Source organism: Pestalotiopsis fici (assembly GCF_000516985.1).
Source record: "Pestalotiopsis fici W106-1 unplaced genomic scaffold PFICI_Scf_7, whole genome shotgun sequence".
Classification (NCBI taxonomy): domain Eukaryota; kingdom Fungi; phylum Ascomycota; class Sordariomycetes; order Amphisphaeriales; family Sporocadaceae; genus Pestalotiopsis; species Pestalotiopsis fici.
This window is the reverse complement of record NW_006917097.1, coordinates 2,867,593-2,890,850: the sequence shown is the minus strand read 5'-3', so window position 1 is coordinate 2,890,850 and position 23,258 is coordinate 2,867,593. Positions and strand designations below refer to the sequence as shown.

The following is a 23,258-nucleotide window of genomic DNA, read 5'->3' as shown; positions in this document are numbered from 1 at the left end:
CTGTGGTTTAAAGGTAGTCTGTGAATTCACATTGACCGCATGAAATGTGACCGCTGCCCAGTAGCCTTGCAATATTACGAATTAAAAACCCGACAAGATTATATCAAGTTGTTTGATCCGTATTGGTGCTACCAAGCAAGCTCGCTATGTGGACCACGTTCATTGCTGAAGGCATTGGTTGAAAGGCCTGAGCCCATTGTAATAGCCGAGTTCTTGGTTTTGGAGCTTGTGAGATGACGGAAGAGGGAAGTACCGTGCAAATGATAGAGAGGAAGTATTCCTCCAGCATTGAGAAGTGTATCCTCAATCCAAGAGCTCTCATAGCGGAAGGTTTTATCAACACCGCAAATCGTGATGATCTTCTGGTCCTTGTCAACAGTGATCGTGGAACCCTCGGTTGCGTGCTGGTAGAAATCGTCATCGGTGATGATGGCATTGAAGAGTCCCATATTCAGCTGATTGCGGTCGTCTGTTGCTTCTGTAAGCTATGTAATTCTTGGTACGGAGGGGGAAATTACCAACTTACAGATGAAGGCAAATCCTTTTGCAATTACACCTACGATACCTGCCCCTTGTAGTGCTCTGACTGCATCCTCACGAGAAGATCCGCTGCCAAAACCGTCTTGCGCAACACTGCGGGAAATCAATATCAATCAGATTATTCGCTACGAGCAACTCACATGATTTGAGCACCATCATGTGCCTTCTGGCGGAAGTCTGGCCGGAAATATTCAAAACAGTGACTGCCAAGATCTTTGTTGTCTTTACCAGGCATGAATTCTGCCGGAATGATAGCGTCTCTGATCATATATGATTAATACTTTGGCAATGAACGAAAATTGATATCACTTACGTATCAACATTATCTCCGAAACGTTGAACCCTTGATTTGATCACCTTGGCTGATTTGGGTATGTTGACGTCCAAATCAACATTGGAACCGTCAAATATTACGGGCTCTTTCAGACCCAAGGGTTCTGGCTGCGCCACTTGAATTTCTGTCGCTTCTCGAGACTGTGTTGAGTTTTGTTGGGTGTACTTGCGATACTTCTCCTTGTCGATCTGATTGACTAATGATGTTGGATCTGTCACCAGCATTTCAAAACTGGAGGCTGCCACCGCAGCGGCGTTTGTGATGTTGCCGAAACTTCCTTTTCCCATTCGATTCCGAAAGTTGCGATTTTGTGATGAAAGCCATACTTCATCAATGTCAGCAACATCAACATCATTGATACCAACACAGTAGGAGCAACCTGGTGCCCCAACCTCGAAGCCCGCCTGTTTGTAGATTTCTATGATTCCATTCTCCGTGAGTGACTTGATGATGCTCAGGCTGCCCGGTGTAACGCGTCTCTTTCCTTTCTTCACCGGCACCATACCTGCTTTCAGTCCTGCTTCAAGAACTAGTCCACCGATGACGAGGTCTTCCTCGGTAGTGGTGCAGGCTCCTATGAAGCAGCCGTCTAGCTTCATGCCTGATTTTGTATGTATGGGCACCACATCGTCGGGATTCGGATACAGAGCGATCGTAGGTGCAACATTAGAGAGATCGATGGTTCTCTCCTCAGAATACTGGGCACCAGGATCAGCTCGAAAGTAAAGACCTCGGTTCTTGTGCTGAAGTAGTTTACGACGCGACAGCCAGCTTGCAGTGATTTCGTCAGCCTCAAAGCATGCTCCCATGCCGCCAAACTCTGTAGTCATGTTTGCAATGGCAAACCTTGCATCCATGGATAACTCTTTCAAACTGGCTCCTCCGTATTCAACGGCTCTCTGGAATGCGATAGTATTGCGTTTGAATAGTCCGAGGATGTGCAAAATGACGTCCTTGCCCGAAGTGCCCCACGGGAGACTGCCCACAAAGTTGATGCGGCAGACTTCTGGGACACGAAACCAAGTCTCGCCCGTCACCAAAGGCATTACTACATCGGCTGCACCAAACCCTACAGCCAGGGTGCCCATACTGCCCGCGGAACAGGTATGGGAATCACTGCCGACGACAATGTGGCCCGGCTGGGCTCTTTCGCGAGTGAAGTCGGTGTGCATGATACTGGTATTTGCTGGAAGAAAATCGATGATCTTTGCTTCTCGCTGAAAGAGTTCGGCCTTTTCAATTAGCCCCTTTTGCTTTGGAAGATGGTTGGTCCTGGGATCAACCGTATGATCGACGGCCAGCCAGATTCTATCGTTGCGATACGGTCTCGGGCGGTTCATTTGGTTGTATGTCTTTTCCATTCCGGCCCAAAGGAGCTCGGAAGTCACCGTCCAATCCACACGGACGGCTACCATATCGCCAACATTCACCTGAGGTACGTCAAGACCGATTGCAGCATTCGTAATGATCTTTTCAACTACACCCATTGGTCGAACGTGGTGATCACGTTGTGATTGCTTGGCGGGAGGAAGAATAGAGTCGTCCTGCACCGTCGCCATGTCAATTGAGTTTGCCGCTTCAAGGAAAAACCCGAATTGCTCAAGCAAAGTTTCCATGAAAACATCAGCTGTTGCAGTGCCACCGAGATCTTTGGTAAGCACATTAGCACCAATGAGTTCAGGTGGGTCCAATGTTCGTCGCAGAGCATGACCCAGAGCATCGGATTCGGCGTGAAGACCAATGCCGAGCCGCAGCATATCGGAAACAGATTGAATGATCGCTATCGGATTGTCGTGACCGTTTTGACCCGCTTTCAAGTTCAGGGGCTCAAAAATGCCACAAGAATTCTCAAGAAAGTGGCCAGGTAGGTGAGATACAGAGGCAGATGACAGTACATTTGGCGAGTTGATGATCCCGCCAGCTTGGTCAGAAAGTATGTCTCCAAAGAGATTTTCCGTGAGTAAGACACCATTGAGACTCATTGGGGTGCTGGACAGCAAGGCCGCCGCATCGTCCACAAGTAAGTGGTTCAACGTTACCGCCGGAAATTTGGTTTTGAAAACATCAGTGACCGTCGATCGCCAAAGACGAGATGTTGCCATGGCATTTGCTTTGTCGACTGAGTGTACGTTTCTGGGAGGAGTCGTCTGCATTGCGTAAGTCCCAGCCCACACCGCAAGTCTCTCAATGTCTTCTCGGGAATACTCGGTTGTGTCGTAGGCGACATGGTGCTCATCGTCGGATTCTTGTTTGGATCCGTAATATGCACCTCCAGACATATCCCGAACGAATGTTATGTCCAAGTCTTCCACCATGTTCTTCTTGAATGAGCTACGCGATACAAGATTCGTGCTAGGGAACTGGACGACCCTGATATTGGCATACACGTCTAGTGCTCTTCGTAGCTTCAGAATTGCTTCTTCCGGGGCATGAGCGTGCTCAGTCACTCCCCCGCAGCAGCATATAATTACTGCATCAGACCTCAAACAAGCCTTAAGAGTCTCTGCAGGGAGAGCAGGGAGTCCCTTGTCCAACGCTGCACCGCCGATCGCATGTTCCGAAATATGAAAGCTGTAGTTGCGTCTGTGTTTCTCGATCGTTGCAAATATGCGGCGGGCTTGCCGGGCGAGATTTGGTCCGTTGCCATCGCCTGGGAGAATAGCAATCTCGAATGATTTTTTCTCGATCATCTTGGATGAACTACTCAACTGAGCAATTGTTCTGATAACCGAATGAGGGACAGGGGTTGCAATACAGTGACGATATTTCGAAATTGATTGTATTTTTTCAAGTAATTTGTGATGCGGAATTAAATCCATCTGGTTGGTCAAATTTTCTCCAATTATCGGGCGGAGGAACTCAAGTATACCTACCTAATAATCTAGAACGCGCTTTGTGGAGACACGGGAAACAGAATTGACGGAGCCCCATATGCCGAGCCCGAGACCTCCCGTGCCTATCCGCCTATTCTTTCAAATATGGATCCGCGTTTAGACTTGGACACGGACAATGGCGCTGGTCTCTTATACTAAAGTCACTGCATTGCTAACACCTAAGATCAATTTACCAGGTAATATTTGAGCTGGGCTACGAGTCACCATCCATTTCTATCTGCGATACTTTCCAACGTAAAACCGTGAATGCAGACTTCTTCTCATCTTGACTTGAAGAAAGGACTTTCACGCAAAGAGCATATCCATCATGTCTCAACTATTGTATAGTGGATATAGTGGTGATTGTGTGGTAATTTTCAGCTGTAAGATAGAATAGCTACTGATATCCATCAGAGGCTTATGCTAAAGCTGCAAGCCGCTATTCGTACCATAGCTTATTCATGACTCGGAATCAAGACCAACCCGCGGCCCCCCCCGGGCCCCCGCGCGCCTATATAGCTTATGCCAGCACATTATTTGTACATAAGGGCTCTGTTAAAGCCCTTCTCTCGTATACGAACGTTTCCGTGTGTATCCGCAGAAGCCCGTCGTGTTATGAACCTGTTCTTCCTCACGTCAAAACTGCCCTTTCCAGGGTTGCTTACCCCGGATTACTTTACCCCAGATTGCATCCCCAAACTAATTCCCCCGGATCTTGGCAATGAATATCACTACAAATAGACCAGTTAAACTTTCAGTCGAATCGTTCATGACCTCTCAAATCTTGATGATAACTTCAGCTAAGAATTTGGCCTTTCGTGAATATGTCTCCTTCTTGCGAAGAGTCCAAGATACCGGACATTGAGGGTGCAATAACCCGTGATCTTCAGACGTTCAGCATACGGCAGCAAAATGAGGACACAATACGCAAAAAGGTTTGTCCCTACATAATTTCGATGGTTTATGCTCTTTGCTCACCGTTGGGACATATGATTCCGATTCACAGTATGACAAGTGGGTTCTACCACTTGTGTGGATTCTCTTCATCCTATCTTATCTTGATCGAGGCAATATCGGCAATGCAAAGACTGCTGGAGCACAAGTGACTCTTGAACTTAGCAGCTCTCAGGTAGAAGAGACCTCTCTGTTATTTTTAAGGTAAACACTGTCTGATACGAATCATATTTCAAAAGTGGTCCTGGGTTCTCCTGTCTTTCTACATCACGTACACGTGTCTAGAGTGGTTAGTCATTTGCTGGAAAGTCTTTCCAGCCCATATATACGTGGCATTCTTATGTTTTGGGTGAGTGCAGACAAACTGGAGGCAGTGCGGCACAGTAAATACTGACCAAGTGACAGTTGGGGTACTGCAGCGATGATGACCGGCCTCGTACGCAACCTTGCAGGGCTTATCGCCTGTCGGATTCTGTTGGCGTGTTTTGAAGCTGGCTTCGGTGCTGGCGTGCCTTACTACCTTTCCCTGTTCTACACACGACGTGAGCTTGGTTTGCGCCTTTCATTTCTTCTTGGCTCAAGCCCGATAGCAAACTGTGTTGCGGGCGCAATGGCGTATGGGATAACTCACATCAAATCAAATTTGGAGCCGTGGCGATTGCTATTCCTCATTGGTTTGTGAGACTCCCTCAGACTCGAACACCAGGTTTCTAACGAGAACAGAGGGTTCTCCCACTCTTGTGATGGTTCCAATTGTTTGGTTTCTTTTAATGGATCATCCCAATACCGCAGCTTTCCTGAACGATGACCAACGTACGTTGGCAATCGAGCGAATGGAGACCCGTGATACGACAAAAAAGAGCGTCATATCTAGGCCGCAGCTGATCGCCGGCCTCACAGATTACAAGAACTACGCCCATGCTATTCTACATTTTTGCTGCAACTACTCCTTTACAGCACTGTCAAACTTCCTTCCAACTATCATTCATAATATGGGTTATGATTCGATAAACGCGCAGGGCCTGACTGCCCCGGTATACCTAGGTGCATTTTTTGTCAGCTTGCTAATAGCTTGGCTATCCGATCGATACGGGCATAGAGGCTTACTCGTCGCTGGTACGGCATCAATCAGTTCAGCTGGATATGCCCTTCTTGCTACTCAACAACTGACAAGTGTTCGATATTTGGCCGTCTGGCTCACAGCTTGTGGAATCTTTCCAGCCCTTGCTGTAAATATGACATGGATGCTAAATAACAATGCGGGAGAGACCAAAAAGGGTGTTGGAATGTCGATACTAGCAATTGTCGGACAATGTTCTTCTTTTGTCGCGTCGCTCGTGTTTCCTGACGAAGATTCGTGAGTGAATGGCCAATGTTTATGCATCCAATGCTAATAGCTTACAAACTAGACCAAATTACGTTCGGGGATGTGCTATCGGCTGCGGACTTTCAGGGTTGGTTGTGCCTATTGGCATAGCATTGTCGTTAATGTATCATGCGGAGAACAAAAGCAAAGATGCCAATTTTGGCCACGTTCAGGTCGGGGTGATAGTGGACGTGAGTACTGAAGGAGACAGGCATAAGGACTTTCGTCTGATGACGTGAGAAATGAGACAACAGCATAAATATCTCACCTAGGATAAATTGAAGGGGAGGATGTGATCGAAGGAGGGCCTGAAAAATGGCGAAGTTGATTTTTGCGGTTAGTGAAAGAGACGTGCTGAACAGCTATCTGATATACTCGAGCAAGTGATCTGCGAGGGTTCCTTGGGTAGGGGAGAATAATTAAAAATGCGAAGAAATAACCGGGCTCGGCCGTATTTATTGTTATTAATGTAAGCTTTGACATTTCGTAGAAAGTCTTTCGTAAATATATTCGCAAATTAATTAAAACTTTTGCTCGCCCTCGAGCGTCTCAAGTTCGATGCAAGGATCAATCTGATATCCGGATCGACGTGGCAGATTTAACCGAGCAACCACGAAGGCCACTTTATGAGCCCCGACATAACATGAACTACTAGGTACTTACTAATATACGTTAATACGGCATTAGCCCCATTTTACAGGATATAAAACCGTTTCGCCTAGGAAATACAGGCAATCACTCACAAACCGATCTTGCAAAATTCATACTTAAAATAGCATTATATAAAACACTTTATTATCGGAACTATTCACGTCGAGTTTTGTAATTGGGCTCTCCCCCCCAGTTCATTTAAAAACTACTGGAAGTATCTGAATTTGATTCTCCATTATTACCTACCTCGTATGCCGCGGGATTGGAGCAACTATTTGCTCTAGAATTTCTAAGCGTTGAAAATGAGGGTGAAGGTGTCGCAGCGAAAGCGTCGGAGTTGTCGTTCACGTAAGCGAAGACGACAAAATGCCACAAACAAGGACGATGGGTTGGGAAACTGTCCCACACAGTTACGAAACATTCATCAATCGGGAGCATCTGGCACTAGTGTGAACGAAAGCGCGATTCGCCATGTTTCTCCTAGTTCGCCTCGATTTATCGTGAACAAGGTTGAATCCCGAGAGGCAGAGGACATTGCAACCAAAGATACCGCCAACCAGTACAGTTTCGACAAGGAGCGCATGGTTGGAACAAAAAGCCCAGTGGACGAGCTTATTCGTGGCACATCACCGAGAGAAGCTACACTAGGTTTAACTACTATTGAGCACGGGCACTTTGATCGGTCAACCGTTGCAAAATCAGAATATCCGGACATTTTTGGTTTGTCTACAGACGAAACTGATAAAGGGGAGCTGAGCAAAGACAACGATGGATGGATGGTCCTGGATACACCTTTGTTTTTGTCCGAAGATTGGACATGGGCGACTGCTCACCCTCTATTTGCACGACAGGGAGATACTACATTTATTCGTCCCTAGGCTTTGACCATCTCCACGACCAAGTTCTCAAGTCTAGCCAAATCAATCTTTGAATTTTTTCTGCGACTTAAGGTGTTCACTCATGGTTATTTTACAGCCTACCAAGGTCTTGTGATCCTTTGTGAAACAAGTGTCTGCATGCGTAATCTGTGGTTTTCTCTTTTCACATGTTTAGGTGCACCATAATTCCTTGATCGCATACTCTCGGCCCGTAAGTAGCGGGCCCACTTGCGGACAGGAGCGGCACAACACGGACCGAAGCGGGTTCGGGCCGCAACTTGCCACTGTGCTATTTCACTGGGCATCCTGGCTGCCCTTTCTCCGAACCCTTTCAGAATTGTTCATCGAAAAATTTTACGGATCGCGTCTCTCCGCATCAGGGTTTGAACACCCAATGAGTTGATAGCCATGCCTGAAGCCGGCACTGCTCAGCAGATGCCAAGTTCGCCTGCCGAGCCCCGCTTCAGACGCGGCTATGTCGCCTGCACCGCTTGCCGAGCCCGGAAAGTCAGGTGTGTCATTGGACAGCAGCCTCCGTGTGCCAAATGTGCCAGGGAGCATCGTGAATGCATTTTCAATACCGTTCACACCACTCGCAAGCATCGGGATCCACCGAGATGGGCTCGACCTCAAGACTCGGAGTCTCATTCTCCAAGACTCGATGTGAATCGTGTCTCAACCGAGGCCACAGATCAGCCCGCTACGGGTTGCATGTCACCAGAGTCAGAGACAAGGGTCGGCGAATCATCTTCCGTCCAGACTAGTCGAGGGTCCGCAGCATCTCCTAGGCCGCTCCTAGCTGATGAAGTTGGCATGGGCATAGATAAGGATGCAAACAACGCTCTACAATGTCTTTTCAACGAGGCTGTAGCTGTGTCTTCTGAGACGTCTCTGCAAGCAGAGCCTACAAATATACCTGATTATGCAAAGTCTGGCTCGACGAACCCTAGCATCGAGATCCGATGCGAATCTACTGCGCAGTATGGGGCATTCATCAATCGCCTAACCCAAGCAGAAGTCTCCACCTATGATCTCTGGGATAAATGTCGATTCGTACGACAGGGGTGGTTCACTGCCCAAGAAGCAATCACTTATGTGGATTTGTATTTAATTTCTTACCAAAATCCTGCTAATCAGGAATCGAGGCTGACTTTTTCACTAGATTTCATGAATACTTTAAGAACTCAGCTGGGGCTATAACCGATAACCTGGGCAGTCATAATAGTCACATTGCACTAGTTTGTGAGGAGCCTTTATTGTGTTGTACAATTCTTATGATTTCGTCGCGCTGGTTCATCCTTCCAGGACCTGGTGGACTAGCGCGGAGTCACTTCATACACCAGAGGCTCTGGCAGTATTGTGAGCTCTTGATACGCCGGGTCATGTTTGGCCAAGAAAAACATTCTACTGCCAAAATCAGAACGCTTGGGACGATAGAGGCGCTTCTCTTGATTGCAGATTGGCATCCCCGAGCTTTGCATTTTCCCCCAGAGACGGAAGGTTGGGACAGCGAGCTAATTTCACCCGATTACGATCGTCGCAATCGCATACACCACCAAGGTAGGGTTCCATTGATTCGCTGGCGAGAAGACGTGTTCGAACCTGCCAAACGGTCCGAAAGGATGTCTTGGATGCTTCTTGGCTTGGCGACCAGTCTAGCCTATGAGCTTGGCTTATACTGTCAGTCATCAGCCAAGAGTGTTGGAGCAGGAAGCAGTGAAATATCTCGTCTCGGTTATATAGAGAGGCTTCTCTACAATCGTATGACTCAGCTTGCCACACAATTAGGCCGTCCCAGCTTGATTCCGGAAAACTACGAGTTCAATAATCCAGATCGAATAATAACAGCAACAACTGTTCCTCCACGTCAGCTGTACCTAGAGCTTTGGACTGAGCTCACGCGTCTTGCTAGACTGGCTACAACTATTCTCTTTCAATCAACGGATACGATAAAAGATCTAGTGCTCAAAGACAGACATACCATCATCCTTGAGCACCTTGATCCCTTTTTTACAAAGTGGCAGGAACGATTCTATAAGGATTCACCAAGTAAGTGCCTCGATCACTCTAGTTCAGGGTATTCTACGTTGGTTAATGCTGTTCAGAACTTGCAAATCTCTCTTCATCTCTCCTCGCGATAGAGTACTACCATCTCAAAGCCTCAACCCGCGGGCTATCTTTACAGGCGATTGTGGAGAGAGCACTGGCTCGAGGGATTCGGGATCTCAAAGATTGCCGTGGTGGATCATTGGAATTATGCACCACATCAAAAGATAAAATCTTCATCCTGGACGTGATCACATCTACTACGAAGATTTTACAGATTGCTATTGACTTGGCCGGACTCAATATGTTAAGATATTGCCCATCGCGAACACTAGTATCTGCAACTTCAGCCTCCGTGCTTCTCCTGAAAGCATTATTCTTGTCAAAGGCAATTGGTCACGGTCTAGGTTATTTCGAGTTTGAAGTTCAACTGGGCGTGATCGATCGTTTTATCAGAGCATTGAGAATGTCCCCCATTGATGAGATGGATTTCTCACCACGATACGCAATGCTGATTGAGAGTCGCGTCGCAAGGCTTCGGCCGTCTCTTACTTCAGCCGATGCAGTCAACGTCGACGTAGATTCCTCCGCAAATTCTACGCGATGCACACATCAATCTCTCGATCATGATCCGTCAAGTCGAATGGGCGGCCTAGCACCCGGAACAATGGACCACAACGATGGTGATCATTCTGGGTATGGAAATGGCGATATAGAATGGTGGTCAGCTTCGTTCGACCCCACAATAGCACCGTTCGACTCTGACAATCCTTTCTTGTCATTGGGATTGGAATTGGACTCATTGGATTTTCTATGGAACATATCGGATCCTAGTGGGGAAAACATGCGATCGGCTCCTATCTAAGTGCCTTTGATATCTATCTTGCACTTTTCTGGGGGTGGCCAAGAGTCATCCGAAGCATATGGTTGTTGCTCAATTGATCTATGACCATATTATGACCATCAATATTACTCTGCAATCGTAACATTTCTATCTGCTGTTAATGAACCTTCCAAAACCACGAAGAAGTTTCATGAATCCCCAGGGGCATTGCGCTGGAACAAACTAAGCGCATGTGGTTGAGAATGGACAGCGATTCATATTTCGCGCTTTCAGGAACTCAATAGTCGCATTCATGTCCTCGATACCTTTGCATTCTTGAGATTTTGGACCAATTGTCTGAAGATCATAAACTCTCGGATGATACCTATCACCACGCGAGCCGGGCCTCCTCCCACCGAATGCCTTGAATAGGAGTGCCTTCGGACCCCATGTATTCCAAGCATTTGGCTCCACGTGCCAGGGCTGAAGAGTCAGCTGATCAAAGTTATATAAAGTCGTCTCTGGATTCGCTTGTTGCGATATGTTGTGTACCGCGAGAAATTTGGGCCGTGGTAGGCATACGTGCCGTAACAGTATCTTTCGTAGTCCTCGAATAGATCTCAAGAACAGCGACAGTAACACACCGGGGCGCCCCATGCTATCATGATATCAGTCATGCTGTTGTGATACGATTCGTATATAACTTACCTTAGGCTGATCCTTATAGTTTTGTCCAAATCGAAGGCAATGACCTTGCGCACAAGGGTGGTGAACGGTCTTGGTAAAGCGGCCGTTGCACCGTCCACGTAAATCCGTACATACTGATATCCTGTCGCGACAGGCTTGGCCACCTGCTGTTCGTACCCGATGGTCCATTCGTAGAGCTCATTAGCAAAGTGAAGACCATCCGTCCAACCATGCGAGCTGGACGGAAGCGCCGAGTACGGAATCAGCGTGTCCTCGCCAAGCACTTTGTGGGAAATACCAACGGCACATTTCTCCACAGCGCTGAGCTGACGCCACTCAGAGATATCAACGGTGTTGAAAATCTCAACAACATTAGTCCCCAAGGTATGTAATAGATCGTCATCCAGGATCTTTCCTGCCTTTCGATAACGGGCGTGGATATAGTTCATACGCGCGACCGAATTTACATAACGCTGCGAATCATGGGGGTTCGATTGGGCCTCTCGAATAAGGATTTCTGTATCTACCGCACGTTTTCCTGCATTCTTCCTTGTATTCTGCCCGGTCACTGCAAACAACTTTGACATGGTGGGAATTCCACCAGCCTTGGAAACAAATCAGCGCTTGGAATGTGCAAGTTGGGCGGAAAACATTACTTTGAGCAAAGCCAACGTCCTTGCTTTATTCATCGCGTGTGGAAATTCTAGTTGCTGTAGCTACCGCATAATAGAAAACGCTTCATGCAATGTCATGCTAGATAATGGTCGCTTTCCTGGGCCATACTCGGACGAAATGTCGTCTGCGCGTCGATACCGAAATAATCGTACGAGTACCAAGTATCCCAATAGAATCGGCAAGGCCAAGATGGACCAAAGGCTTTGTTGAATGATTGCATCCATCTTTCAGCGTTAAGGAGTGGTGCTCGATGAGTGGTGTTGTTGTTATCGACATGACTGAACTTCTTCAAAGGCGAAGGTAGTAGTATAGGCATGACAATTATATTCATCAGTTCGGTCATTTTTTGCCTCTGCTTTTTCTTTTTCTTTTTCTTGGCAGTCTATTTGCCTCCCTTCTGCCCATCGCGTCGGCCCTTTGGTGATGGGCGAGAGCCAAATTGTTGGGACAGGTTATAATGCAGTGGATACCTACTCCACCTCGGCTGTTCGAAGTTGAGCCGTTGCATGTGATGGCAGGCATTTGGTGTCACTTCTAGAAGCTACTACTTGTGCTACGGCACAATTTTGGTAAAGATGGGAAAGCCTACGAATGATTCAAAGAGCTTTTAAGACAGTCTGGCTCACCCATCTATTTCGGGCCAGTAAACCCAAATGCTGGAGGATGTTTAGTAATTGAGCCGAGGTCTGTTGAGAGTTGAAGGTTTAGGTGCCACGACCTGGTGACATATTACAAACAGTGTGGATCATCAAAGATGGCAAAAAATCTTAATTGTTTGTATATAAGCAATGTGCCTCAATAAACCATGGTCAGGACGCATTCTTAAATTGATCTTGGCGGCTTGCTGGCGCATCACGCCATTGTGTGCCTCAGCTCTAGCAGCAACAGTTATTCACCTAGATGGTACTAATGCTCTTCTTATGAAAGCGCAGCCGTTGAGCTTTTAGACATGAGCAGTGCAGATCTTTCGAGTCTTTGCGACGCTCATGTCTGGGTAGAACTAATTCCTGCCCCCCTCAAAGGGCATACTTTGACTAATTTTGGAGATGTGCCCTAGATAGCCTCACTGATTTGCGCACCCAATCTTCGAGCTAGGGAGTCATGCAAAGAAAGCAAACGGATCAACATAGCAAGGCGAGTTGTTTACTCGGACCCCGAGGACCGATAAAGCGATCTCGCAATGCTTGGCACTCTGTAGAGCACCCATGATTTCATCTGGTACGGCCACAACCTGCTTATCATTCTTTCGATCCCGTATACTCTAACATTTGACTTGAGATCCGGCGTAAATGGTTTTAACCGGATAGCACACAGCGTCTTGGTTGCTGCTTTAAAACATGAGACAAGGGGCTCGTACTTGTACATTGATGACTATGTTTCTAAGGACAGAAAAGCTGGTGGCCGTCTATTATCAAGTTCAACGGGAATCCAAGATCTGGAGTTTGTAACTGGTCGGATAGACACGAAACCATTCAAACCTATATATACACCTGTTGCACGGACGTAGTTAGTACATACCGTAGGTCACTCGCTCGGGCATATTTGATTGCTCTTCAGCACCACCTTTCTTTTGTAGTTCGTAGGATCATCTTAAACATCTTTCATACGGGCCCTTGTGCGCCACGGCGTGGCTGTGTAGTGTGGCACCCTTTGTGTGACACGACGGGATGAGTTATCAAGTCTGTTTGTTCACAACATAATTTCGTAGATGTAGACGATCTTTAATTCTACTCTTTACTTTATATACAGGTCGTATTAGTCCCTCGCTCGGTTTTATGTTGGCCCTCACATTGGATGAGGTGAGAAATTTCTACCACGTTTCCGGATATAGTCCAATTTGTAGATAGGGTTTTACAGGTATGCAAATCTTTCAGTTATTTCAAATAATGATTACTATTCTGTCACAACCACATTGCGTGAATCGCGAGTCTCATAATTAAGCGTGCGAAGTCCAGTCTTCTGAAGATAAACTGCATATGGCATTTTCCGTTTCTTGCCCTCCCTTCTTACCTGTCCTTCTCCGGGGGAAACGAGGCTTGTGTGCATGCGCGAAAATTTCAACCTCCTCCCTGACAGGGCAGTGCTCACAAGCGGCGACGTGAGCCCTGGGATGATTGAATCGAATGGCGCCTGCAAGTGGCTTCATAATGGCGGTGCCAAGGCCGGCTGCCGGCATGGCCAGAACCTGTAGGCCTGCACCTGGGGCGGGGCGGGGCTTGGGGTAGTGTGGTCGCTGCGGCTGAAAGGGACCTCATAAGACATGCGCATTGGCTTGTCGGGCGCGAGATGCATAATGAGGTTCTTTTTTGTTTTTTTTTCCTCCCACAGTTTTCACGGTAAGTCAGCAGGCTCCCGTTGTGTCGGACGCTGGGCGAGACGTGGCTGCCCGAAGTGTGACGTAGGTAGCCCGAGTGATGACTACGACCACTCATGATGGTATGAGATTTTGGGGATAGTGACAAACGACCATACAATTTTGGATACCTACCTATCCAGGAAACCATGGCAGGCAAAACCCAACTCAACCCGTCGATGTGAACAATCAAGCTCGGACGCAGTACGATGTCGAAACTTTTCGACATGGCGACGGATAGGGGCCTAGATATGCCAAATCCCAACAGCTAAATGTTACTTGACAGCGTGAACTTGTCAGGAATCCTGAGTGATATGCTGAGATTTGCCATCGTTTTTGGCGAAAGAGAAGGTGCTGTGAGCTTGGTTAATAATCAGAGTTCACACAGTATTCTCCAACCTTACTCTTCCTTTCTTGACCTGTCTATTCCCTGCGAGCTGAGTTGTTCGCCCACGCCAATAAGTCCTCTATCCCCTCCCTGATTGGCAGTGCCGGATGGCTGAGTTGCATAAGCTCTGCGACTAACTTATGTGTTGTGGGAGATTGAGGCCCTCGGGCTCAGATTTGGGGACTAATTCATGTTGTGATCGCGGGTTCTTTTTCAAGTCTTGCCCCGGTTGTTATTACGGGTGATGGGTGTACACGGCGCCAGGCTGCTAATCACCTGCTAGGAATTCACCTAGGTACCTGCTAGGCTTGCTAGGTTAAGGTAGGTATTCACCAACTTCAACTACATGAATGTATTTGCATTCATTTTTTCCAAAGCGCTAGCAGTATTCGTTCTGAGGACCTTTTTTTTTTTTCCTTGAATCTTTTTGCAGAATCGAGATGCAGGTCGAGAATGCGATGCAAGTCGAGAATGTGCACAGCGCAGGTACGCCCAATCACAAGTGACTTCCACTAGGAGAAGCTATGGAAAATTCCTTCGACGAGATGTTGTCAGGGTGTTGGGGGATTAGCAGCACTTTCGTCAAGGCCTTTCTCCTGCGGTAACTTCTTACTCGTTCATTAGATGCCGTAGATAGGAATGTGGCGATGCACACATCTCGCTGTAAGCTTCTTGGACAGATACTCGTAATATACACTTGATTAGGTTTGCCATCCCGTAGTGGGGCCAACAAGTAGTGTTGGGATTACGTCAAATCGATTTACTTAAAAACAAAACTTGATTAAACAAGTCAGAATTGAAAGTTTTCCAGAATTATGATTATGTGGCTTTCTTAAGCCGGACTTGACTTCCTATGTTGATAAGAAGGGGGCAATGCAGGTACCAAGCAAGTCGAGTAGGGGGGTTAGAGTCCGGACTTGACTTCCGGGACCAAGTCCCCGCGCTATGCGATTACCAAGACAGTGTTTAAGCAAGCCCACAGAGTGCATAAGAGATGCTCCTCACCCCCGAAACACACAGAGCCTTGTCTTTCATTATCCTCTTTCCTTTCATTCTCAATCTTGATTCTGGAATCTAAACGCGCAAAAATGTCAGTTACATCGGAGCTAGACACGGCTTCCACCTGTCCTGGCTTTGAAGGCAATTCAGATCTTTATGGTCTCGGTATTCGAATCGGCGTCTACCTCCAGTGGTATTCCACCTGGCTATGCATTACAGTGGATCCCGAAACCTCTGGAGAGACGCATACTGCAAACGCACTATTCATATTTGCCATCATGGTGGCCCTGTTACAGGCAATGAGCAATCAGTCGATCAACAATGTTGAAGCATATTTGATGCTCCAAATTTGCTTTGGCTATCTGCTCACCCTTCTGAGCATCTTTGGGCTGCGTCTTCAGCTTCTGCATCCTTACAGGGCGCAAAGGATCATGTCATCAATGCTGTCGTTTTTCGCTCGCAGAAACGAAGAATCGTCGCAATCCAAGTCGCTAATATCTATTGAGAATATCGACATGGAAAGCGCTACATCAATCGGAATGCTTCCTAGCTTGGTCAAAATTCTTGGTGGGCTCGCGGATCACCAGGTTACTCTGCGTCTCAGTGAACTGAACAACCTGAAGGAAGGCACACTTTCCTGGTTTGGTGTGTTCTGGAGAATTTCGATCGCAACAATAGTTGTTATAACGAATGCGATTCTGGTCTTCAATTCAGTGTACCCGCCACTTCCCACCGACGGTCTTTGCAGGGGGCATGGCTTTGTTTTCATGTTTACTACATGGGAGTTGAGCGGCTCCCGTCTGGTCTTTCTTCAGGTCGTCGCAGTGGCGATCGCTGTAGTCTTTGGGCTCATCGCGTCCATCATTGTTACTACATCCAACCAGCTCATCTTGTTCCTTGAGGCTCTCGCAGTCAGCGATTTCATCTTGTGGATTTTCAAGACAGTGGTGCCAACGAAATTACGCGGCCCAATTCTTACTGGAATCTACCGGGTGCGTGAGTCTTTGCAGAAACCCGTCAGCTGGGCGGGTATCACGTTCACCTATAATGAATATCTCCCATTGATCCTTTCGATCGGATCGCCCGCATTTTATTTTATCATACAGTTCTTTTTCATGGTTTCTCAGGCGCTCAAGTCAATGCAAGATCCAACCAGTATCTATCAGCCCGGTCAGGCTGTTTCACTCTATGCCCTCTTTTCAAGCGGCGCTAGATTTGGGAATACTGAAAAATTGGTGGTCCCCAAAGACACATCAAGGAATAGGTAAGTATTCAGATCAAATTATGAACATTCCACTAAGTCTAGCTAATCATACCTAGCACCCCCAAAGGATGGGTAGTTGTCACTAGTCTATGGCACGCATGGATTGTGGGTGCAACCATCTGGTTTATAGTGAGCGTAGAACTCAACATTCGGTGGAACAAAATCACGGGGGTCCATACCATTGAATCGACCGGCCAATTGATTCCGTTCGTGGTCGGTGTGGCGAGTTTTATACGAGCAAAGCACAAATTGATCGTACTTATCATCAAGAAAGTAAGTTTTTATCTCCGCCAGAAATGATTGACGCATTTAACGCAAGCGCAGCAATTTCCTGATTGGGAAAAATTGGACCTGGAAATTACATTCATCCGTACGACTCCCGTCAGCTTCCAAATTGTGGAAATTGAGGAAAAGCCGAAACCGTCAAACCTACGTGCGACAAATCTACCTGGCACATGCACGATATAAATGATTAGGATACATTATCCAGCTATTCCAGAAGCCTTTGGACAAATACGACACAAAGCAGACATTCCAGAGGCTGCAGGTATTGTTTCTCGCTTCTAAAAGCGTGAAGCCATGTTTGATATTGCCTTCTTTTTTTTTTTGGCAGTAACGTAATAAGTACCTACCTAGACCATCTGCTCTGATATATTAGATAGCTTTCCACCAAAACTCTGTAGATCGGTAGTATAAAATTAGATTTTCTAACGTTCCTACTATTTATCTTCCACTTCTGATTGGCCCATTTTCCTTCTATATTTTCAACAGTGTTTGTCCCCGAGTGTATGCTGCAATAGCTTGAGCATTTGGAACCACTTTGCGCGATTGCCAGCAGTATGGGGGTGGGATTGGCCGAGCTCAAGCAAGACCAGGGCGCTAGGTTCAATTAGTTCGGCATACTACCAAGATCTAACCCTAACTTAAGGTTAAGGTCAAGTGCAGGGGTAAGGCTGCATAAACTGCTTTACCCTAGTTGCGTGGTTTTCATCGTTGACTTGACATTCTATATTGCATCGACCTTTTCGTATCATGGGCGTGTCAAATTATAGAGCCTCCTTTAAATGAATGGCCGTCCATCGTCAATACCGAACCCTAGGCTACTCAAGAGATTTGGGGGGACGAATGATGCGATTCCTCTGCTCGCTCACATCTCTTACTTATGCAACCCAAACGACTGCCTGAACGATGCCCATAACGTGGCTGGATGCATTCTGGCCGACCTGCAGCTCTATTTTACAGGCGTGGAACATGACGCGGAAGCGATGAGAATCTTGTCGGAAAAGCACTTGATGAATCTCACACCACTGCACGTGGTTGGCCTCGGGTACGGCGACCGGGAGAACCCAGTGTTCATGCTTGACACGGAGCTTGGTATTGTATACTGGAGCGAGTGCCTCAATTATCTGGGGATTTCCCGCCCGCAAAGGCATCCTGTATGATCCATGCGACGTACGCACCTTAAAAAAAAAGAATTGGATTCGCGATGCGATTGCCCAGCATGGGCTATTGCTACTTTCGTCGAGCTGTGTAAGGACTAGTTTCGCTTGCTGAATTGGATCTTGATTAGCCCGCGCGACGTCTTGGGAAATCGAATTCTACAATAGAATGGGAGACAAGGCCCAATACCCATACTGGTGGTTATTTATGCACCCCATGGCTGGCCTATCTTGGAGCGCTATGAGAAAGACGCATGCTTAGCGGCCGTATAGAAGGCATTGGAGGAAGGGTACCCGTAAGGTAGACAGGCGGAATAGTTGCACATGTTCAGATTAACGTGCATGCATGGGGCAAATCCATATTGCATTTTTAATTCGGCAATTGTAGATACAAGAGTGACTTTGGCATTCGGCTGGAGAATGAGACTGGAAAGAACAGATCCGGCTTATGCGACAATTTGCAATTTGATTCGTATGCTTGTAGCTTCAGATGCATCACGTTTGTTTCTTTGCTGCAACGCGACAAGACTAGTCATGTCGTTGGTGGTCCTCTAATTATCAATTCTTGAAAGGCCCAGTTGCGATACTAGTTGAATGCGATCTATGCACAACATTAGTATCCGTCCCAGTCCAGGAACTTGTTTCGGGCATGGCGCAGCTAGCGATGGTGACATGTTGAGACTGGTTGGTGCTCAACGTGTCGAACACCAGCAGTGGACCAAGTTTAGTTGCATCGGCGGCTCTAGCGGACTCCAGGGAACTTCTGGCGGACCCTCGGCGGTGTTTCGGCCCGAGATGAATCCCGCTCGCATTATACCGCTTGCGACTCTACGTCTTACAGTATACATGAGTACGAACACATAAATATATATTAACCATAAGCGCTGTGAATATAGTTTCCTGGGTACCAAGCTCCAAGTCAAGCGCTGGAGTAGATATTCATATTGACCGTCTTTTGGTAAACTGCCTACGTGATCAATGGCTTTCAACTTTCTCTTTGGAGCAGCCCTTATAGTGGCTATTGTAAGTAACTCACCAAGATTCCTGAATGGCAATATCCACACCGATGACAAGGCATAACTAATAATTGTAAAGTTTGTGCTTTATGTTATTTTGAACAGCATCTATAATCTGTTCTTGCATCCCCTCTCTCGGTTTCCTGGCCCATTTTGGTGGCGCATATCACGACTACCATGGTCCATCAATTATATCCGAGGCCGTCTACCCCACCAAGTCCTCGCCCTCCATGAGAAATACGGACCCGTCGTGCGACTAGCTCCAAATGAAGTGGCTTTCATTGATCCACAAGCATGGACTGACATTTATTCTTACAAACGGGGTCAAACGGAACATTCCAAGGCTAAGCACTTCTATCTAAAGAAAGGCAGTACACCCGACGATATTATCAGCGAGACAAAAGACAATCATACATTGATCCGGCGCCACCTTGCTCTTGGCTTTAGCGATCGCTCTATGAGGGCTCAAGAGGGTCTCGTGCGCGACTATATTGATCTTTTGATCAAGAGAATGAGAGAACGCTGCGCACGGGTCAATCCCACGACTGGAGTGCTCGAGAGACAGCCACTTGATTTGCGAACTTGGTACAACTGGACTACATTCGACGTTGTTGGGGAGATTATCCATGCTACCTTGACGTTATCAATTGAAGCCACTAAGTCCACCGTCCACCGTCCATCGTTCAGGGATTGGGGGTCAACTGTGAAAGTCTGTGGTATCCGTTGGAGGTAATAGTTTAACAAGACCCTCGACACTTATTGTACACGTACATCTCTTTGGGTGCCATGATGAAGGAAAAATTAATGGCTGAGGCGGAATCAAAGGTGGTGATGGAACGGAATTTGGTGTGTTGTGTTTGAAGCAATGCTCGCGTCTGCCTGTGACTGCTGGATTGATGGCGACGAAGGGGACAATAGATCCATCGGGGATGGCAGAGGCTGAGAGGAGGACAGACAAATAAAGACCACAGCCCTCGTGGATGGGAAGCCTGCCAAATCCAATTGTTGCAAGGCACGCCTGAATGATGCTCTCAAATAAGAAGGACTTTTTAATTGCGCCGACGACGTGCTGCTGCCTTGCAGCACTGGATCATGACAAGAACGGCGTATGCAGATACCAGCACTTACTTATCACATTATGTGTGCGAGCTGATTTTTCAAGAATAAGCTGATGGAAGGTTTTTTTCTTATTGAATCATTATAGGTCTAGATTAAAGTGAAATATTATTTGCTTTATATAATATCTTGCACGAAGCCCAGTCGGTGTCTATTTTCGTCACACACCCTTGCGAATTCAAGCGCAAGCCTCCAAGTATAGAGCAACATGTCTTCGCGCCGGAGGACCTTTTCAGCCCAAGCCTTCCCAGATTCAGCAATATATCTGGCTGCCGCATCACCCTTCTCAGTATCAGTAGCTGTAAAATAGTCTAAGACAGCATATAGATCTTGTAGTGAGTTGTCTAGTGGTGCAAAATGCAGCCATGGGAAGAGCCGGTCGTCGTGCCATTCGGCATAAATAGTGCTTTTTAGTGGTAGTGATGTAGATAACAGAAGGCTTCTAAATCGAGCGCTAAAGCTATTGCCATCGACATCAGGGATGTATTTTTGGGTGAACTGATTTTTCATTGGTATCTTGTCCACTTCGGAATAATAGGGCGCCAAGTAGTTGCACTCGCCGCGGGGAAAGCAGAGGAGTTCTGTGAACCCAACATCTGCTATTTCCGAAATCCACTCGCCCACATGGCCAATTCGACTACTTGAAATATTGTGAAGGCCTGGGTCGGGCATCACAAATGTCGGAGCAACGGCACCATGTTCAACGGCGGACACCGTGCTGCCGTTGAGCATTTGTAAAAGTCTGTGGCGCTGAAAATGTACCCAATTTTGTTCCGTATGACGGCCGCCTGACCCTACCCCACGCCAGATAACACCTCCAGTTTTCTGACTCCATGGGGGGCCATGACCTTTGCCCCCAGAGTACCGGGCATCACTAGTCAAATACATGGCACCAGGAAGTAGGATGTCGTTGTTTGTGAGAAGTTTGCACCCACTAAACATGGGTATAAGCGTTTGCGAAGTTGACAGAGTAACAGGCTCGACAAACGTGCCGTGCAGACTTCGAAGGTGAGGCTGAAAGCAGGGATCCATCGACGCTGAGTAGTTTTGGACAAACATATCTTTCGAGAAAGAAGGAATCCAGTTGTGCGGGAAGAGTGGTGGCTCAGAAAAATCCTGGATCGCAGCTGCATCTCGGCCGGGAGAGCCAGGTGGACACCCTTTCCGGGCCAGGTCCCAGAATCGAGCCTTCCGAACCCACTCTGTAGTTGGCACTTCGTCAGTGTGACCGGGCCCAGTGTAGGTCTGTAGGGTATCGTCAGGTGGGGTTATCGACTTGTTGCTTTCTGCGACCTGTACCAAGGTGTTGATATTGTCCCAGGGTGCCATGATTCTCGATTCATCCATATAGTTGATTGGTATGTCAACGTCGGGAAGCCACTGCGCAGCTTCGCCGATCAGCTCTGTCCAAAGCTGCAACCATGGAACACGCCCCTTGACGTCGCCAACGCCGATCGCAGCGCCGTTCCGGACCCTTATGACGTGTTCCCAATCTCTCGCTTGGGAGGCTGTTATGGTGGCGTTCAGAGCCCAGAATGGTCGAAGATCTTTATCAATACGATCGAAAAATTGCTCAACGAGGATGGCATCGTGAGCCAAGGCGTATTCCACCCATTTATCGAAGCCTGGCGGCGGATGACGGCCCCTACGGTCTCGATAATTAGCTGCGGCGGACTTGATATCGGTAGCCCGTTCCAAGAGTAGACGGTCCAAGGTCCGGTCAGAGTCAAGAATCAGCTCATCTATAGGGTGATATTCGCCACTCCGGCCAAGAAGGTCGAGATATGACTCCAATGCGGTCGGCTCACGCTGTTGGAAACGGAGGATGTCAAGGGAATCCAGTGATGGGGCGCGAAATAGGTAGTAGAAAACGATGGCGCCGAGCACCAGGTTACAGCCAATGATGGTGATTAAGGAGTAGGACTGGAACCATGGCTGAAATTTTGATGATTGCTTGGGGAGTAACATGACAGGACCCAGTTGCGAGGGCTCGAGAGAGGGTGGACACAATCAAGACGAAGACATAAAGATCTGTATGTCCTTGAATCGAAACGAGTCAAAGAAGTCAGGCAGCCACGGTCATAAGCGTGCGTTTCCTGGGCTTCCAAGCCTGCCGGACAGGAAGAATAACACCCCCGAGTAACGGGAGTGTCATAACGCAGGCCATGCCATTGCCAGCCGTGCCACACGAAATGCTGTCCGACCAAAATAAGTTGGAGCCACACTGCATTGGTTTCGGGAGTCCTGCAATTCCGGGGTCCACCTTGGGCCGTCACAGCTATTGCCCAGATTTCATACTGTGTATACTCGCTGTTTAGCGATAGCGTCTAGCGCTGTGACAAGCAATTTCAACAACTTTAAAAAAAACCTTCTAAGTATGACAATAAAAGCTTAACGGCCTGATAGGCTAAAAAGTGGGGAGCGGGTAAGTATAAATATGGGATATAGCTTTGAGTTATTATGGCAATATAGCGCTGAAGAACCTGTGCGAGATACTCTCTAATGGCGATGACAACATTGATAAAAAATGCGTGGGCAAGCCTGCCGGGCTTATGCTTGACGGGGCCAATGGTCAGAAGGTAATGTTGGAGTTTTGGATTCGAAAGAAGTCTTAATCGCCACTGAAATGCCCTTGTGTCCTCGGCATTGCTCCAGCCGACTCAAAGCGCATGCTGCTTGGCAGGAAGCGCTGCGTTTATGCGATCCTTGTAAGACAGCTGCCCGGTTGCCGGCGGGTGTCCCTACGCCAGAGGTCTCTCAAAAAAGGCTTTCGGTATCCATAGATTATTCTTATTAACGGGAAAACATGACATCCTCGCCAGGGTGCAAATTAAAACAAAGCAGTCCTCCTGCGGT

The 23,258-nt window shown here is 47.4% G+C and overlaps 9 protein-coding genes across 9 annotated transcripts; 6 read left to right on the top strand and 3 right to left on the bottom strand.

Annotated features, from left to right (window-relative positions):
• Positions 1–128: 128 nt before the first annotated feature.
• PFICI_10514 (uncharacterized protein) lies at positions 129–3,564 on the bottom strand (the record flags this gene model as incomplete). Its single annotated transcript, XM_007839095.1, has 4 exons — positions 129–469; positions 527–633; positions 681–800; positions 854–3,564. 4 exons carry the CDS (start codon positions 3,562–3,564, stop codon positions 129–131), a joined length of 3,279 nt encoding a protein of 1,092 aa, XP_007837286.1.
• A 1,007-nt stretch (positions 3,565–4,571) lies between these two features.
• Positions 4,572–5,383, top strand: PFICI_10513 (uncharacterized protein; the record flags this gene model as incomplete). The annotated part of the gene is made up of 4 exons (XM_007839094.1): positions 4,572–4,682; positions 4,754–4,876; positions 4,941–5,050; positions 5,107–5,383. 4 exons carry the CDS (start codon positions 4,572–4,574, stop codon positions 5,381–5,383), a joined length of 621 nt encoding a protein of 206 aa, XP_007837285.1.
• Positions 5,384–5,471: 88 nt separating this feature from the next.
• Positions 5,472–6,062, top strand: PFICI_10512 (uncharacterized protein; the record flags this gene model as incomplete). The annotated part of the gene is made up of 1 exon (XM_007839093.1): positions 5,472–6,062. The coding sequence occupies one exon, from the start codon at positions 5,472–5,474 to the stop codon at positions 6,060–6,062; it is 591 nt and encodes a 196-aa protein (XP_007837284.1).
• Positions 6,063–6,066: 4 nt separating this feature from the next.
• Positions 6,067–6,306, top strand: PFICI_10511 (uncharacterized protein; the record flags this gene model as incomplete). Its single annotated transcript, XM_007839092.1, has 1 exon — positions 6,067–6,306. The coding sequence occupies one exon, from the start codon at positions 6,067–6,069 to the stop codon at positions 6,304–6,306; it is 240 nt and encodes a 79-aa protein (XP_007837283.1).
• A 714-nt stretch (positions 6,307–7,020) lies between these two features.
• PFICI_10510 (uncharacterized protein) lies at positions 7,021–7,596 on the top strand (the record flags this gene model as incomplete). Its single annotated transcript, XM_007839091.1, has 1 exon — positions 7,021–7,596. The coding sequence occupies one exon, from the start codon at positions 7,021–7,023 to the stop codon at positions 7,594–7,596; it is 576 nt and encodes a 191-aa protein (XP_007837282.1).
• Positions 7,597–8,004: 408 nt separating this feature from the next.
• Positions 8,005–10,507, top strand: PFICI_10509 (uncharacterized protein; the record flags this gene model as incomplete). Its single annotated transcript, XM_007839090.1, has 3 exons — positions 8,005–8,699; positions 8,759–9,645; positions 9,702–10,507. The coding sequence occupies 3 exons, from the start codon at positions 8,005–8,007 to the stop codon at positions 10,505–10,507; spliced, it is 2,388 nt and encodes a 795-aa protein (XP_007837281.1).
• A 201-nt stretch (positions 10,508–10,708) lies between these two features.
• On the bottom strand, positions 10,709–11,739 carry PFICI_10508 (uncharacterized protein; the record flags this gene model as incomplete). The annotated part of the gene is made up of 2 exons (XM_007839089.1): positions 10,709–11,123; positions 11,174–11,739. The coding sequence occupies 2 exons, from the start codon at positions 11,737–11,739 to the stop codon at positions 10,709–10,711; spliced, it is 981 nt and encodes a 326-aa protein (XP_007837280.1).
• Positions 11,740–15,656: 3,917 nt separating this feature from the next.
• On the top strand, positions 15,657–17,299 carry PFICI_10507 (uncharacterized protein; the record flags this gene model as incomplete). The annotated part of the gene is made up of 4 exons (XM_007839088.1): positions 15,657–16,559; positions 16,674–16,831; positions 16,888–17,104; positions 17,156–17,299. The coding sequence occupies 4 exons, from the start codon at positions 15,657–15,659 to the stop codon at positions 17,297–17,299; spliced, it is 1,422 nt and encodes a 473-aa protein (XP_007837279.1).
• Positions 17,300–20,519: 3,220 nt separating this feature from the next.
• PFICI_10506 (uncharacterized protein) lies at positions 20,520–22,370 on the bottom strand (the record flags this gene model as incomplete). Its single annotated transcript, XM_007839087.1, has 1 exon — positions 20,520–22,370. The coding sequence occupies one exon, from the start codon at positions 22,368–22,370 to the stop codon at positions 20,520–20,522; it is 1,851 nt and encodes a 616-aa protein (XP_007837278.1).
• Positions 22,371–23,258: the final 888 nt, after the last annotated feature.